This window comes from Mus musculus, chromosome 10, assembly GCF_000001635.26.
Source record: "Mus musculus strain C57BL/6J chromosome 10, GRCm38.p6 C57BL/6J".
Classification (NCBI taxonomy): domain Eukaryota; kingdom Metazoa; phylum Chordata; class Mammalia; order Rodentia; family Muridae; genus Mus; species Mus musculus.
In genome coordinates, this window is record NC_000076.6 from 92,668,858 (window position 1) to 92,686,571 (window position 17,714).

A 17,714-nucleotide genomic window follows, 5' to 3' on the forward strand; every position below is an offset into this window, starting at 1 on the left:
ATAAGAAATAAATGTTTTCTCACTTGCCTGCTTTTCAAAGACTAGAGTAGGTGTCTTTTGACATAAGACGTACTTCAAACAAATTTTGAGAATTTCAATTTGTCTGAATACAGAATGAGGCATAATTGATTTTTTGACAGTTTTTTAATATTTAGTGAGCTCATCCTTAGATTCATGTGAATAGGATCCACAATGTCTGTATCAGGGATATGTCAATTATCTTCAATCATATTGTCATTTTACTGTATACATGAACCTACCTCACTATTATGAAAAGCTGTTAGTTGACATGAAGAATGAAGGTTTACAATTAATCAGATTTCAGGCTTATTGTGAGTATGGTGTACACCACACAGGGATTAATATATAATAACCCCTATATGTATCCAGCATTGTTCAATGGCTGTTATATAAAGAGATAGTATTGAGCCTCTAAGGAGAGGTTCACATCACACTGGACATTGTCTAGACCAAGATAATTGAATGGTTGCCTCTGGCTAGTGAGGAGTCAGACTTGGAGTCAAATCATCATCACAACTCTACAAAAATTACTATACAGCTAGAGGACACCTATTTGGATGCCCAGAAGAGAATAGGGTTGCCTTTGGGTCAAGGAAAGTTATCACCAGGAAGGTGAAAGGTAAGTACAGTAAGTAGCGTCCTAGAACTTGATAGTGTTTGAAAGGCAAAAGCAGAGAGCCATGAGAAGGCATAATCCACCCACACATGCACCTCCCCACATGTGCATTGATCTGAAGATTGACCCATTGGATATGGGATATGTGGACAAATAGGAGAAAAGTCTGAAAGGACAAGGACATCATACCAAGGACAATATCTCTTTCTTTTGGACAATCATAATTGCATAGAAGACAACGCGAATGGCTGCATAGGCAGTGGCCATGTAGATAAGTGGGAATCCTAGTTAGAAGGCTATTGAAAACCCAGGTGAGATGCATGGACCATCTGAAGAACAGCAGCTGGGAGAGAGGTGGGGCAAGAAACGTACCTAGCATAGCACGAGACACAACCAAAAGAATCCCAGAGGCACATATTAGTACTTATGGTGCTCATTTCCAGTTCCTCTACACACTAAGCTGTATTTGTGTCAGCAGCTTGGCTAAAGGTCTCTGTCATAATTTGCTTTCTATTACCATGATATACACCATGAACAAAAGCAACTTGGAGAGAAAAGGGTTTATTGGGCTTCCTGACCAAATTATAGTCCATTCTTAGAACTCAAGCAGGGTAGGAACCTAGAGGCAGGACTGAAGCAGAGACCATGGAGTACCTCTCTGCTCACTGCCTTGCTCCCCATGTCTCACTCAGCTTGCTTGTTTTTAAACAATTTAGGACTGCCTACCCAGGGTTGGCAACACCCACAGTTGGTTGTGCCCTCTTATATCAAGAAAATGCCCCCACAAACTTGCCTACAGGTCAATCTGATGGAGATATTTTCCCAGTTGGGATCCCATCTTCCCAGATAAGTCTAGCTTGCATAGAGCTGGCAAACACCAACAATCTCTGTCCCATATTTATTTTTTTCTTGTTTCTTTCAGGATCAACTACTATCTCATGGATATGTGTGGTATGCATATGATGTACAAATGTGTGCTTGTGCATGTGTTTAATGCATGTGTCAAAAGGCAATTGAAATTTACAAGATTTTTTTCTCTTTCTTTTTTCCTTCTTTTTCTTGGCGGTAGGGGTGGCTGGGCTTTTCAAGATGAGAATCTTACTATGTAGCTTCAAATGGCCTCAAACTCAGGATTCTCATGCTATAGTCCTCTGAAGGCTGAAAGCTCAGATGTATGCCATAATACCTTACCTCTTGAAGCCTGGTTTTTGAACCAGAATATCATTTTTAGTCTACAACAACCAATGCTAATAATAAAGTCAGTAAAGCAAATGCCCTCTACTTTTTAGTAGTAGAAACTGTCTTCAAACACCAAAGGGCAGATATACAGTAGGGATGGAAGGCTGGAGACTAGACCATCATATACCACATAGTCTGTAGAGCCACTACTACATCCAAGGTCTACCATATGCTGAGAAACAATATGTGCTGTAAGTGGGCCTGCTTAAAGCATTGTTGGCTCAGTGGTGAAACATGTTGCCAGGAAGCAAGGAAAACAATCCCAGGTAGCCCCAAGACAGAGAGCCTGTGGAGATGGACATGGATGTGCTCCCCAAAACCACTGAGTTCTAGCTCAACAGCCAGTAATGAAAAAAAAAAAAAAAACAGAAGCACATGTCCCCAAGAAAACCACCTATTTCTGAGATGCCCTGTAGATCTCTTCTTCCTCACTATCTTTGTGGAAAGCTTTGGCTCCTTTTCAATCTATGCTAATCTCTGGAAAAAGCAGTTTTGAAGATGTATCTTCCACACTCTGGTCTCACAGTGAAGGTTTCAAATGTTCCCACTCTGCTTCCCTGGTCATTACATATCCTGCCTTTAGATAGGATGCATGGCGCTTCTGAGTCCTACTCTACAGCAGTTCAAATAGTCCAGCCTTGGTGTTTCTTACATGTACTCTGTCAGAAAAATGAAGCTGCCCTTCCAACTGCAGCTTCCTCCAAAACCCAGGGCTTGGACAGGGGTACACGTCTCATGTAATCATGTACCAAAGGTGGTGTGTAGTACAATTTTTAATAGTCATTTCCATTTCTTCTTGAGGCCAGTTTCCCAGTCTCTTTGTCCTCTGAAACATCACCATTAGGAATTACTCCTAATGTTCTGCTTACAGAACTCTAGGCTCTTTCCTGTTTGCTCTTTCCAATTCTCCCAATCTATGACCATAGCTCGTTTCCAACGCCACCCCGAATGTTTTAGTTATAGTAATAACTCCATTGTGGTACCAGTTTTATCTTAGTCCGTTTTCTGTTGCTAGAAACATAATACCAAACTGTCTAAATTATAAGGAAATGGGGTTTAATTAGCTTACCATTCCAGGGATACAAAGGCCCACTTCTTATAGACAAGAGTCCCAAGGTAGCATGAGGCAGGTCATGGCAAGAGATAGGAAACACATGTCCACATGCCTTCTGATCTCTTTCACTCTTCTCATGAAGCCACCAGTGTCCAATCTAGGGTAAAGCTCTGTCTTGATAGCTTTATGTAATCCTAAAGCCTCCTGAAGATTCTATTTCTGAGCCACATAACTAGATTAAATGTCTCTCTCTTCATACCTCACCATGGGGATTACACTCAACATGAGTTCTGGAGATAAACAAACCGCAAACCGTAGCTTCTTCTCTTGAAGAGGTTAATAGCATTCAAAGATAAAGAATTTCTACATCTGCAAAAGGAGCTCAGTTGAAAAAGTGCCAGCCATGCCAGTATAGGGACCTGAGCTCAATTCTCAGAATCCAGTGTGTGCACGCATGTGCGAGTGTGTGTGTGTGTGTGTGTGTGTGTGTGTGCATATATTCCTTCCCCAGGTGCAGCATTAGTGCATGCTTTTAATCCCAGCACTGGGGAACCAGAAACAAGTGCATTCCTGAAGCTCATAGACCACCCAGCTCAGTCTAATTGGAAAGCTCCCAGGGCCTAGTGAGAGACCTTGTGTCAAAAACTAAGGTGTTTGGCAACTGAGCATTTACAAGGGAGGTTGGTCTCTTGCATTTACACACATGCACACACCCTCACATGCATGCATGCACATGTGCCCACATACAAAAACCTGAATGATAAATAAAAATAATTGCTAGTTTCATGTGCATGAGTAGTGAGTACATAGTGATAAACAATCTGAGAAAGCTAAAAAGAGCTATGAAAGAAGAAGAATGTTTTCGGAAAGAAGAAAACAAAAGTGAGAACAGACAGCGTAAGGATCTCTGGTGGATTCTCATGGCTTTGTGCTTTGTCCAAGGTTAAAAGAAATAAAGCATGGTTTGGATGAGAGCAGGGGACTGATCCAGAGCCAGGAAGATATATTCTTCTATATGGAGGAGCATGAAGGATCAACTGAGCACCACGCTACTAGCCTCTGGGAAATGTTCTAAGTCTAACTATGGACAGGAAACAAGAGAAACCAAAAGAGCTTTTGGTTCTCCTCACAGACAGAGACAAAGTCATCCACACTCGGACAGATCTGGGATATTGAAGCTAAAACCTGGAGGGAAAGTTTCTGAAATCTGAAATATTCTACAGTCAACAGAGCCTGAGCAGATACCAGTGTGTGGGTGGCATCCCAGATTGAAGTCCCAGGACTGCGTGGAGTTCTCTGCTGACCTCCCTGGAGGTCTATGTGAACACACGGGAAACCAGAAGCAGAATCCTCTGCACAGCTAGAGCCCATGCATGACCCACAGCACGTCCTGTTAAAGTGATCAAGCTCACACTGTCCCTGTGTGGAACCCAAGGCAAGGTCGGCCACCCCGGAGATAGATGTCCCTAGGAGCATCTAAGTCTGTTGGGCATGTATTTCAACTTTGTTTCCTGTAGTTGCCTAACCTTTCACGCTCAGATACTGAAAGAAGATTCTAACGAAAGGAAAATTAATAACTAACCTTTCTAATAAACTTAGATGAAGTAATCCCAAACACTAGCAAAGTAAATCCAAGATAATGAGCTTTCTTCAGAGTGCCGGGATGATTTAACATTTAAAAATCAATACGAACCTCTATATTCATAGATTTAAAGGGGGAAACCGATCTCAGTGGATTCAGCAAAAGCAATTAGCAGAGCTCAGCACCCATTCACTCCTGATTGAAACAAAGCAAAACTTCTTAGCCAACTAGACAGACAACGGAAGACTCTGTGCCTTTCTCCTGCCAATTATTGAGAGAGGTGCATTCAGGACTTCCACAAAATTATCAGTGCTGACCTTTTCTTTGGCTGTTTATAACATAACATTTGCTTTTTATGGTTCAGATCTCTCTTATGAGGAGCATGAAACACTAGAATAGCTAAATCTTTTTTCTTTGAACAGGGCAGCATTACCAGATGGCTTCTTTCACTCCAGAGGGCCTGCAACCAATCTACTTTTCTAGTTTCATTGTCAACTGGACACGACTTAGAATCATCCAAGGAAGAATTTCAGTGACTCTAGGGTAGGTTGGCCTATGCGAATGTCTGTAGAGATGGTCTTGATCACCTTCACTGATGTAGGAAGACCCAGGCTGAAAGTGGGCCACACCGTTTCCTGGTTTGGCCTCTGGACTATGTAAGAGTAGAGAATGTTAGCTGAATACTAAGCCATGCCTTCGCATGCATTCCTTTCTGCTCCTGGTGGCAATGTGCCATAGCTGCTTCAGGTCCCTCTCTTGCTTTCCAACCTAACTTCAAATCCTGATCCAAATAAACCCTTTCCTGCTTAGTTGCTTCTTGACAAGATGCCCTTACCACATCTTACCACAAGGGCATCTTACAACAGCGTTAGGGATGAGACTAACACGACCATTGAATGTATGTTAGTCTTTCATACCGTCTCCCGTTCCTTTGTTTCCATCCTTTCTGTCACCCAGTACTTCAAAATGTGAATCTTGTAATGAACCCTTAACTCGTGTTTTGTCTGCTGTTTTAATTGGCCCATGAATTCTTTGTATATTAAGCATTGTTATTAATGCATTTTAATTGAAATATACTCTTACTCTTGTTTCCCAGCTGGGCTGCATATTCTTTTGTGTTATCTATTTTTTGTTATTTATCAAAATTAACACTCTCTCACCCCCAGAAAAAGAAGTGAATCAGTCAAAGGTTTGTGGTTTTAGAATAGGTTTTCACAAACAGCATACCTGTATGCCAACACTCAGGTTTGAAAGTAAAGCCCTGGCCTCAGGAATTTCCCTGGAGCTCTTTGGGCCTTGGGGCCCAGAATTTAGATGAGATCTCTATTGCCTCAGATGAAATATTCCAATAGAACCCCTGTGGTGGTTTGAATATGCTTGACCCAGGGAGCAGCATTATTAGGAGGTGTGGCAATGTTGGAGGAAGTGCGTCACTGTGGGGATGGGCTTTGAGAGAGCTTCCTTTTAACTGCCTGGAAGCCAGTCTTCTGTTCCCCTTTGGAATAAGATGTAGAACTCTCAGCTCCTCCTGCACCATGTCTGCCTGAACACTGCCAAGTTCCTACCTTGATGATAACAGACTGAACCTCGGAACCTGTAAACCAGCCTCAATTAAATATTGTCCCTTACAAAAGCTGCCTTGGTCATGGTGTCTCTTCATAGCAATGAAACCCTAACTAAGACATCCCCCAAGGCATGTGTACCTATCAGTGGTATAGTGTATATCAGAGACCCTTTAGTGGCAACTTGCCTGAGGCCACCATGCCTACAGGAAATTGTTAAGTTTCGTGCTAACTTGGAGTATGGGTTATTTCACTCTGCTCTGCAGCCATCAGGTCTATAAGCCTTTGAATCCAGCCAGACTGTTCATTACTGAAACCTGGCTGCTGGCCTTCTAGCGCAGCATGCATATTGTCTGCCAAGTTTGGAGTGCTGCTGTTCCTTAAGAGGAAGGCGATGCAGAGGACAGATGTAGGCTCAACTAACCTGACTTCAATAGGATCCAAGGGCTGAATGGTTTTGTCACAAGAGGACTTTTGGACAAATTCAAAGTGTCTCAGCGGTATTGGCCCATATAGTCAAAGTTAAATATGTCTCACCCTTTCAAAGCTTATGGGGATTTCCCTACATCTTATAAAGTCTAAGACTTGGTAATCTTAGGTCCATTACCTTAATAGTCCATTCTAGAGCTGAAGTTGAACGTGTGTATGCATGCATGCATGCACATGAGCTCATGCATGTACATGTGCATACTCAGGTGCGTACATATATACACGTATACATGCATACACACATATACATACATACACACATAAATATAAAACACATGTAAAATCTGGGTAATTTATTTAGTATTAATGGTTATTATTTCCTATTGCTTACTGAGAGCCTTCCTCAAGTCTATTGTGTATGTGTGTGCTCACTGATTCTCTTCAGAGACTCGCTTGCATGTAATATCAAGTCATCCTCTCATTTTCAGCCTGGGCATCCTGAGATCTAACAGGAGTCTCTTGTACACACATGCATGTGTTGTTCTTAAACCAACCTTTGGGATTGAATTGGCCCATTTAGCACATTTATAATAAAGGTAACTATCTCTAGGTTAGACGTTGCTGCTGACCTTTGGCTCCTCCTTTCTGTATTCCCTGGAGCTTTCTTGCTTTCTCTTCCTTCCCTAGGCTTCTTCCATTGTGTTGTTGAACTTTTCTACAGTTACACTTTTTTCCTTCCTCACTTTGCTATCTATATCCTTGGTTGTTACGAGTGTAATTATATAAATCACCTTAATTACTTAATTATAATAATAATCAACTTTAATACATGGCTTCATTTATAAAAATTCTACACCTTACACCTATCACTTTTTAGATTACTAATGATGCAAATTTCTGTATGTGCATGCACATGTGTATGTGTGTGTGTCTATGTGTGTGTCTGTGTGTGTGTGCATATCTGTGTGTAGATCAGAGGACAAACTCAGTTGTGGAGCCTCACCTTCCACTTCCTTTGAGACAGGGTCTGTTTGTTGTTTTCCTACTGTATACATCAGACTAGCTGATGGCCCCTAAGCTTCTAGGGATTCTCCTATCTCTATCTCCCCTCTAGGAGCCCTGGGGTTACAGATGTTTGTGCTAAATGTCTTTTACCTGGGTTCTAGGGACTGAAACTAAGGACAGCATTCTTGTGTCCAAGCATTTCTACCCACTGAGTCATCTCCTCAGCTGACGAATCTCCCTTCTGGCATTCAAATTCAATCCTACAGATTAGTTGTAGGTGTGTGTGTGTGTGTGTGTGTGTGTGTGTGTGTGTGTGTGTGTGTGTGAGTGAGTGAAGTCCAGGGTCTCACATATGCCAGGTAAATACTCTGACCTATAGCCCCAGCCCAATGTCACAGATTTGTAACTCTTTAATTTAATTTTACCGTGGTAAGAACATTCAGTATGAGACCTACCCTATTAACAAGCTGTGAGTGTATAATATATCACTGTTGACAAGAGATGCAATGTGCAGGTCCCTCAAGCTTATTCATCTTGCTTAACTGGGACACTATAATTACTTCTTATGCTCTTAAAGATCCGACGCCCGATTCAAAAATGAATTACCTTTCAATACTACGTGCCTCTTCTATGCGTCTATGCATTGACTTATATTGGGGATTATTTATGAATAGTTTTGTCTTGCTGTTCACCATGTTTTTACTTGAATTTTGGAAAAGTAACTGCTTTATTCAGGTATGAGAACACCAGAAACCAGTCGGCCACAGAGCCTCTACTAAAAGGCTAAACATTTGATGTGTTTATTATATGTTATAACATTCCCTCTATTCCCAAGGAAAAAAATAGGAGTTAGCCTGTCGCCCCAAACACACAGTTCTGTGTTCAAGGCAGTGGGGGATGGGGGATGGAGGATGGGGGGGAAGACGACATACTCTGGAAAGTATCATCTTATTTCCTCTACTTCATTTTAATGAGATTGGTTCATTTTCTCCTGGAGAATAAGAACCAGTTAGTGGATTTCGCAGAAGGTATTTGATCTCTGTGTTGCTAATGCTTGGTCAATGTGCACTGAGGATGGTTTGTGGCTTTTTCCATCTACTTTGCTGCACTCACTCAACACTTGCTTTCTTAAATCCTCTAACACACTGGTTCTCAACCTGCCTAAGACTGTGAGACCCTTTAATACAGTCCCTCATGTTGTGGTTACTTCCCCCCCACCACCACCACCACCATAAAATTATTTTCATTTCTACTTCATAACTGTAATCTTATGTAACCCAGAACTGCTACAGCTATGAATCAAAAAGTAAATATCTGAGACACAGGGTATCTAACGTGGGAACCCCCATAGGGGTTCCGACCCACATAGAGCCACTGCTATATGTTTCACCAGCATAAGAACAAACCTTATTTGAAAAAACAAACAAACAAGCAAACACCAACATCAAACCAAAACAAAAATTTCTCAGGCCTGAGGAATATCTCATGGATCCAGTGCTTGCCCAGCATGTGTGAGGTCCCAGGTTTGATCCCCAGCCTCCCACTCCCCTACTGAGACATGCCTGTGTGTCCTCACTGTTGTGTGTCTGCTGAAAGTGTTGACTTGCAGGCTTACTCCTGGTGCTCTTTGAAAGGTTTATACAGTCAGGAGGAGATGAACAGAAATATTTTAGGCGGCTGGTTTGGAGCATGAGTCAGTGATTGGATTTATAACAAGCAATGGTTTCTAATTTTTAAAAAGTAATAAAGGGAACACGTTACAAGATCAATAAAATAAGAGGCGCTAAAGGCACTGCTGGTGACAGCTGAAACTGAAGCCATGGAGTAGAGAATGAGACTAGACATGTCTAGCATTTGGGCTAACAAATTATTCTGGCAACATTTAAAAGGAGAAAACAAAGAGTAGGCAGGTGTGAAACTCAACTGAAAAACAGATCTGGTTTAAACCAAGGCAGCAGCTTGTGGAAATAAAGGGCCTTCTTCCCAAATATAGGTGCTCTCAGTTCCTTTTCCTAGCCTGGAGCACAGAATCTGGGCACCTCAATATTACGGTAGTCAGGCCAGAGAGATGGCCCAGTGGTTAAAGTGCTTGCCACCGGAGCATGAACACCTGTGTCACAGCCAGACATGATGTATCTGTAAGCCCCGTGCTAGAGGGTGACAGGTAAAGTCCCTCGAGCTTGGGGGCAAGTTAGGCAAACTGGTGAGTTCCAGGCTCAGTGAGGAAGTTTGTCTCAAGATGAAATAAAACGATGGGGGAGCAAGTGAGGAAGACCCCAGTGTCAGCACCTGGCCTCCACATGCACATGCGCATGGCCACACTCACAGAAGCATATATGTGCAACACACACATATGCATACACACATTAACATGGGACATTTACAAATACTAAATTACCTTTTACAACTAATGCAGTAGCATCCTTAGAGAAAAAGAGAAAGGCGAATTATTCTGTCCATTTTGCCTATGTATTTACACATCTCTATAAATCCTAAGGCACGAGTTTCAATTCTACATCAGCTCTTGATATACAAGTATTTATATACTTGTATAAAAATGACACAAAAAAACCAACATAGCTTATCAACACATTTATACATAAAAAACACTTGTGGTTTTTTTCATTATATCATAATTTGCTTCAAATATAGAAGCATATTATGACTTATGGTTTCATGGTCAAAAACTATGTTGGAATAATGTATCAACTAATACTTTCAATAGAAAATTAAATGTGAGCATTAAATGTAAGTCTAGCAACTTATTTCATAAGGAAGAATAAATATAAAGTTATAGAACAGGAGTAATTTTGAGGTGTTGTAGCTACAGACACAAAGGCATCATTCAAAGGATGTAAGAATGGGAACAACAGTGATCTTTATGTTTTGCATAGTTCTGCAAAGCGTTGTGTTTCGTGCACCAAGGAAGCCTATAAGGCAGGAGTGGACTATAGCTATCCTTTTGTTTATTCCAGCTGATGCAAACACCAGCCCTATTTCACCCCAGGTGATAGATGCTTAGTGGTTTGGGCATCATAAAATATAAACTGAGTTGGGTGACCTTAAAGGACAGGGAGGCACCCACGCACACTCCAGAAAGAGCCAGCCTTTGAAACAAGGACAACAAAACTATCCCTCTACCAAGAGGCTTTGTAATTTCTGAAATTGATCCTATAAACTGCTAGAAAAGATGTTGTATTTTCTGTCTAAAAGCCATAAGTCTAGACAATTTCACATAGTTTCCCCAGCATATTTCTGCTAGAAAATGGGAAAAAAATACTACAATATGAGTAACCCATTTCAATAGTTGGTCAAAATATCATAATTACTCTTTATAGCTGCCATTTTCTCATAGTGTGAAATCATGGTTCAAGATCGGGTCGAGCATATAATGATATATTTCCATTTAAACATTTCTTGAGTGGTAAAAATCACAATTTACCTAGTAACTGAACTAGTATTATTTCCGTGAAATATATAGACTCTTACCACCCTTTAACAAATATCATTATCCATAATGCCAGGCATTCAATAAATGAGGAAGAGAACAAATTTGAAAGCTCAGTGGGTAAAGTGTTGGCTAAGCAAGCATGAGGGCCTGAGTTTGCAATCCTGGCACCCACATAAAAAGCTGAGCATAGCTGTACATGGCTGTAACCTCAGCACTGAGAGGCAGAGACAGGAGGATCGCAGGGGCTCACTGGCCAACCAGTCTAGCCAATCAGAGAGCTCCAAGTTCAGTGAGCAAGTCTATCTGCAAAATAATGTGGCAGAGAGTGATGAAGGAGGATAGCCCAAGTCAACCCTGGCTTCCATGTGCATGTGTGGGTGTACGCAGACACACACACAAATTGAATACAACCTTTATTGTGATTCCTTGCCTGCCTTGTCTGTACTCTCATGACAAGTTCTGCAAACCACACTTAGACTTTGCCTTTGAGCAAATGCTGCACCCTAGCCAGGAAGGTTGCAAATTCAGATTTCAGGAGGCTGAAGTACGAGGGTCCCATGTTCAAGGCCAACGTATCTCAAAAATAAACAGACTAGAATGTACAGATAAAAGAAGGAAATGGAAAACTAGACTTGACAGTTTCATTTTTCTCAGTAATGATTTGTCATTTATCAAAAACCTGTGTGTGTAAATGATAACCATCTGAATCTCCCAGAAAAATAAATCAACCGCAAACAAAATCTCTAATGCTCATTAACAAATAATCATGTATGGATAGATGTTATTAGGTGAGATGAAAAAAGAAAGGTGGTTACAGTTGATCAACTAGGAACTGTCAAACAGCTACGTTAAAATTTTAAATGTGTCGAGGCTGCCACCAAAATGCTACTCAAGTTTTCTTAGAAACCAGAAAAATACATTCTATGCTGAGTAAAGTTCATTATTCCATTGGCTTTATTTACTATAAAGCCAAAAAGGGGTTTTATTTCCTAAAAACCAATCTATGGGTTTACCTAACACTGCACATTCTAACAGTCCCTAATAGTCCCTGTAGCCGTGGTCTGCACATGATACAGATTCGGTACCAACTCTCTCCTCATATGCTGGGATGGTTAGTTCTGCCAGCTTGACCCAATTTATAATCAGCCAAGCAAGGAGTCTCCATGAGGAGCTGTCCAGATGATGCTAGCCTATGGGCGTGTTTACAAAGGATGTTCTAACTTAGGCCAATTGAGGTGCAAAGACTTACACCTGGATGTGGTCAACATCACCTCATGGGCTGGGCCCTAGACTGGATACAAAGGCAGGCAGTTATGCATGCATGGCACTCTTTCTGCACTTGACTGTGGATGTGACTATCTGCTTCTAGTTCCAATCACCTTGCTTCTCCACAATGACAGACTGTGACTGGAATCATGAGCCAAGTAAGCTCTTCCTCCCTTATCACATCTGTCAGTGTATTACTAGCAACAGCCAGAGCAAACTAAGACCTGAGTGCTAAGCTGATGTCAAATGATTCTTTCAGTTTATAGATCCTTCACAGTTTTGAACAATATTAATGGTGTGAGTGGTAGGCAGAAGTCATTTCAACCTACTTATGCCAAACATTAGAAGCGATCACTTTGGGGGGGGGCACATGGGAGGGTAAAGATGATCCAAAGGTCAAGGTCAATCTTGCCTACATAAGGAGTTCGAGGCTGGCTGGGCTGTGAGGACCATCTCAGGTTGAAACAGCTGATATTAAAATAATTATCCATATCAGAAGCATCATCAAAACCCAGACTAGGCAGTCATCAGTGACAAAAACCTTCCCATGACCCTTTGGCATCCTTCTCTGACGCCACTCCCTACTGTCTACAACCACTGACTGGTGCCAGGTTAAGTTTGCATGTTCTAGAACTACACATGGCCACATAGCACTGGTTTCTACCCATATATTTTGTGTCTACTCCACATTAATCTATGTTAATAGTTCTTCCTTTCATATAGCTGGTGGGGTTCCATTCCCCATACTGTGATTTGTTTAGTCATTTACTCATTTTCAAGTGTTTTGGATGGCTTCTAGACTTTGGATAATGCAATAGCTGTTATAACCATTCCTGTGCAACATTTGTTTAAGTGTCTGGAGTAGAACAGCTGAGGCACATGACTGGTGGGTGATGGGAGAAACAGTTAAAAAGTGTTTCCTAGAATGACTGTACCATTCTTTATTCTGAGTATAAAACTCACAGTTGTTCCACTTCCTCGACAAATTTGATTTGAATAGTTATGGCCCCTATAGAATTCTGTGTTTGAATGCTGGCCCATAGAAAGTGGCACTATTAGGAGGTGTAGCCTTCTTGGAGGAAGTATGTCACTGTTGGGGCAAGTTTTGAGGTTTCAATCCTCAAGCTACACCTATTGTGGCACAGTCTCCCTCTGCTGCCTGCGGATCCAGATGTAGAGCTCTCGGCTCCTCCAGAACCATGTCTGCCTACACACTGTGATGTTTCCTGCCATGACGAAAGATAATGAACTAAACCTCTGAAACTGTAAGTCAGCCCCAATTAAATGTTGTCCTTTATAAGAGTTACCATGATCACTGTTGTCTCTTCACAGCAATAGGAGCTTAACTAGGACATAAACCCAGGGTAAAGTCGTATTTCTAGCTCTCAGTAGTTAAATGAACATGCAATGGCATCTCCTGGCTTGGTCTGAACTTCTCTGTGGACTGAGATTACAGTTTTTCCAACTCGCAGTTTTCCCACCATCACTGTCAAAATGCCTATCTGAATCATTTGCCCATTTTAAAACATGTTACTTTTCTACTGAGATACCTTCATATGTCTGGAGTGCAAAATACTAAATGGCATTTTTCCATTATGCCTGTCTTCTGGATCTCTTTTGCACTATTTTTTGAAGATCATTATCAACTGTTTGCCCAAGTCCAAGTTAACAATTTTCCTTTCAAAGTATTATCTGTTGACATTTACAAAACTGCTAAGCTCAATATTTCCACCTGATACTTTTAGAACCTTAAAGTTTGCACATAGTTTGCTCTATTTTCCTTAACTTTTATATAATAAAAAGTATGTCTCACAATCTTTATTCCAGCTATCTACTTATTCCAACAAAAAATATAAACTTTATTGGTTGGTTTATGTCAAAAATCAGTTGATAAATATGTATGATAGGACTAGACAGTGCTGAGGTTCCCGCATCTTGTATACTTGCTGAGATCCATTTTAGGTTTAACTACAGTTTGGTCTCCTTGATGGGAAGCCCACAGAAAATTACCCAACTTTTTTCTAAAAATCCAAGATTCCCCAGCTAACTTATCTTAGCTTCTGATTGTCCGCTTGGGCAAAACCTCCTTCTTCAGCTATCTGCTTACCTTAGCTTCTGTTAAACTGCTTGCTTGTGCAAAACCTCCTCCTATAGCTGCCAAGTGGGATGTTAGGGTGTGGTTTTGGCCTAAAAAAAAACCTTACTCTAAATGCCCAGTACTATACTTGGGTTCGAAATATCTAAGTGTGTTCCCAGCCAATTGGAGCAAAGACTCTCAATTGGCTATAAACTTAGGTCATTTCTGGTGGGCTGCCCATAACATATGTATGAGTGTGTGTGCCAGAATAAGAATCTACTTTTGGGCTTTATTATACCTTATTGATGTGATTATATTTACATTTACCTGTTATCTTGGCTAGTTGTAGCTTTTAATGAGGAATTATGAAATATAAAACCAAAGTGCTATTTTCCCTAGACTCTTTGGTTATTCAAATATTTTCACATATTTGACACATATTTTTATATATCTGGACATTTCACAGTACTGAGGGTTTTAACTCCTGATGTGCATGCCACACTTATAAAGTTTACCTTCTCATTGGAGAGTACAGTGCATGGGTCTTTCTATCAAATCTATTCCTCAATAACTCATGTTTGTATGCTATTCTAAGTGGCATTTAACTTCCTCATTAAATGTTGCTTACACAGAAATGAGGCTTTTGTATACTCACTTGCACCTGGGCTTTAAATCAAGAATGAATGCTGGCTCTGTCAAATACTTCTGCAACTACAAAAAGAACGTTTGCTTTGTGATAGTCTTTTCTTAGATTTCTTCATTATCCCAAGTTTGCACCTTTAAGAAATTGCCTTTAGCAATATCATTTAATGGACTGCTGGATTTGAACTATTAAAATGTGATGTGGGATTGTCCGGATGCTGTCTCCTTTCAGTAGCAGGGTGTTGCTGGCTTTTTTGAGTTGGGTATCACACCCCGGTTTCATAATACTGTAAGCACTTGTTTAGTACTTGCTGTTTTCTTTAAATATTTGAAAGAATTCATTAGTTTTCATACTTGTCTTTGTGTGTGTATGTGCGCATGCGCCTTTGTACAAGATGGAGAAATACTTGTATAATAGATAATTCCTTTCACTTCCAATATTGATCATTTATGTCTGATTTTCTCAGTTGTGTGGCTGGTGGCTTATCAGTTTTATTGCTAAGAACTACTGTACGCTTCACTATTTTCACCAATTGATTTTGTTTTCCACTGCATGCATTCCTTTTTTTTTTTTTTTTTTTTTTAACATTGGGGAATATTCTTCTACTTGCAGGTAAAAACTGAGGTCACTAATTTTAGGGGTCTTTCCTTTTCTAAGATAAGCTTTGATGCTATACATTCATCTACAAATAATACACTGTGTGGTTTCCTCAATTTTAAAGGATTTAATTATTTAAGAGGACGAGAACATGGAGATGACAGAGGAGGAGGAGAAGGGAGAGGGAGGGGAGGAAAGATGGGGGGGGGGAACGGTAGAGGGAATGGTGCTATTTTGTTGCTGTGTATTAGTAACAATCTTGTCTTTTGCTTTCAAATTTCCAGAGGGAAGGTTAAATTGTTACTCCATTTCAGCTAGAGGTGAAAGGTTCAAGCTCAGACTGTCTACATTTTGAATGTGAAAATTTATTGTACTCAGTGCTTAAATCCATGACAAGTGTTTTACCTATATACATGCTCTATCAGACCCTTTTTAATACACAATATATACACCTATAGAAAAAAGGAAATAGGAAAATATTAATAGGTTAAAATGTAGTATATAGACAAAAGACGTCTGCATTTTAACGTTGTTTGAGTGACATGTAAGGGGACTTGTTACAAGTCATAATGCGGCCATAGCTGCCAAGAAAAGGCCACAGAAACTTGACACACAAACAGACTTTCTGAGTCACTTGGAAAAGTCTTACTCCTGTTCCACTTTTGGAGATAATTATTCATAGGTTTATATTTATTAAATACACCCTTACAGATTCTATCTCTTTAGAAACACTTAAAGTTATCAATCTAAGCTACATTTTAGTAAACATCTTGATCCTGGAAAGCAAAAGTGGGGAACAGATGTACATATAAAGTACACAGTTGAGATCTTTGGGCAAGAGGCGACAAGAATATAAACGGTGAGTAGCCCCTAGTCCAGCCCTATCAAAGTGTAGGTTCCAGCAGGCAGATGAACACGGCCAGCTCCGCCAACATGTACATTCTCTGCATGATGAACCTTTATAAATATTATGGTAAGGCTAAGGATAGAAAGTGCTGTTCACAGCACACTGTAATTAGAGAAAGTTAATGATACACAACACAGAAGAAATAATCTATGCCTGTTACTTGTGAGGGAAAAAATGGCAACAATATTCTAATATTTAGTTAGTATAAGAAAATTTCACTGATCCTAAGTTGAGTGATGAAAATCTTATAGTAATGATTTTGCACATAGTAAATTCATTAGACAATCAGCAGATATATAGCCCTTGAATCTTCCAAACCCTTAAAAAAATTATATATATATAAAATTAGGTAACCAGAACAAAGGTACCATGTATCTGTACAATGCAAAGTTTCAAAAATGTATTACATATACACTAAATAAATAAGGCATACCTGATGTCATCATGTTAACAAAATAATTACTAAACTGTGAAAAAATCCAATTGCCACTTTACAATTATTTCTTTATAAAATAGAAGGTATACCGAGGTTTTAAAAGTTGGCTACCTAAAAAAATTTGGAATACAATTTGTCCATCAAAAATATATCTATTTTTAAAAGTCATTTACAAAACATAAACCTATTCTTATGAACATTTTCTTCTTTTAGGAAAAGGGCACTTAGTGTATAGCTAAGGCATTCAGAAAATAAAGATCCTGTTGACTTCCCCACTAGGAAGATTGGTATTCTGTGCAGTTTTAATATAAAAATATAAATGTCTGACAGAGATGGAATAGTGCGTGCTGCAAAATCCACTTTCAAGGCCATGCAAACAATACTGATTCCGTGTATTATAGTTGCCAGAAACATCCTAACTCATAACAAATCAAGGTGCCCAGAGTCTTCAGAAATGGGCCCGCAGCCTTTTGTTTTCTTCTCGCAGCCTTTCGATCTCAGCCACTAAGCCTTCATTCACGGAGTATCTTTCCAGCAAAGAGTGCATTTCATTCTGAAAAAGGCAGACATACATCTTAAATTACGGACTCTTCCCACTACACAGTGAACTGTGTTACACGAGTCGAGCTGCCACTCCACTGCTCAATTAGCTAGCTAAATGGTATTCCTTGGACCTAACCAGGAAGATTGCATGAGAAATTAAATATCGGGGAGATCTACAGTCATACTTTTGGGAATCTTTTTGTTTACTCATCAAAGATCAAACCTGTTCTTTGATAAAAGCCTCAATTTTCACAAGTTAAAAAGCACATGTGTAGATGAGATCTGC

The 17,714-nt window shown here is 40.1% G+C and overlaps 1 protein-coding gene across 1 annotated transcript in view; it reads right to left on the reverse strand.

Moving 5' to 3' along the window:
* Positions 1-15,887: 15,887 nt before the first annotated feature.
* Nedd1 (neural precursor cell expressed, developmentally down-regulated gene 1) overlaps positions 15,888-17,714 on the reverse strand; it is a 37,674-nt gene continuing 35,847 nt past the window's right edge. Inside the window, exon 15 of the mRNA NM_008682.2 lies at positions 15,888-17,438. Coding sequence (NP_032708.2) covers positions 17,334-17,438 — 105 coding nt within the window. The 3' untranslated portion in view covers positions 15,888-17,333. The remainder of the gene's footprint in view (positions 17,439-17,714) is intronic.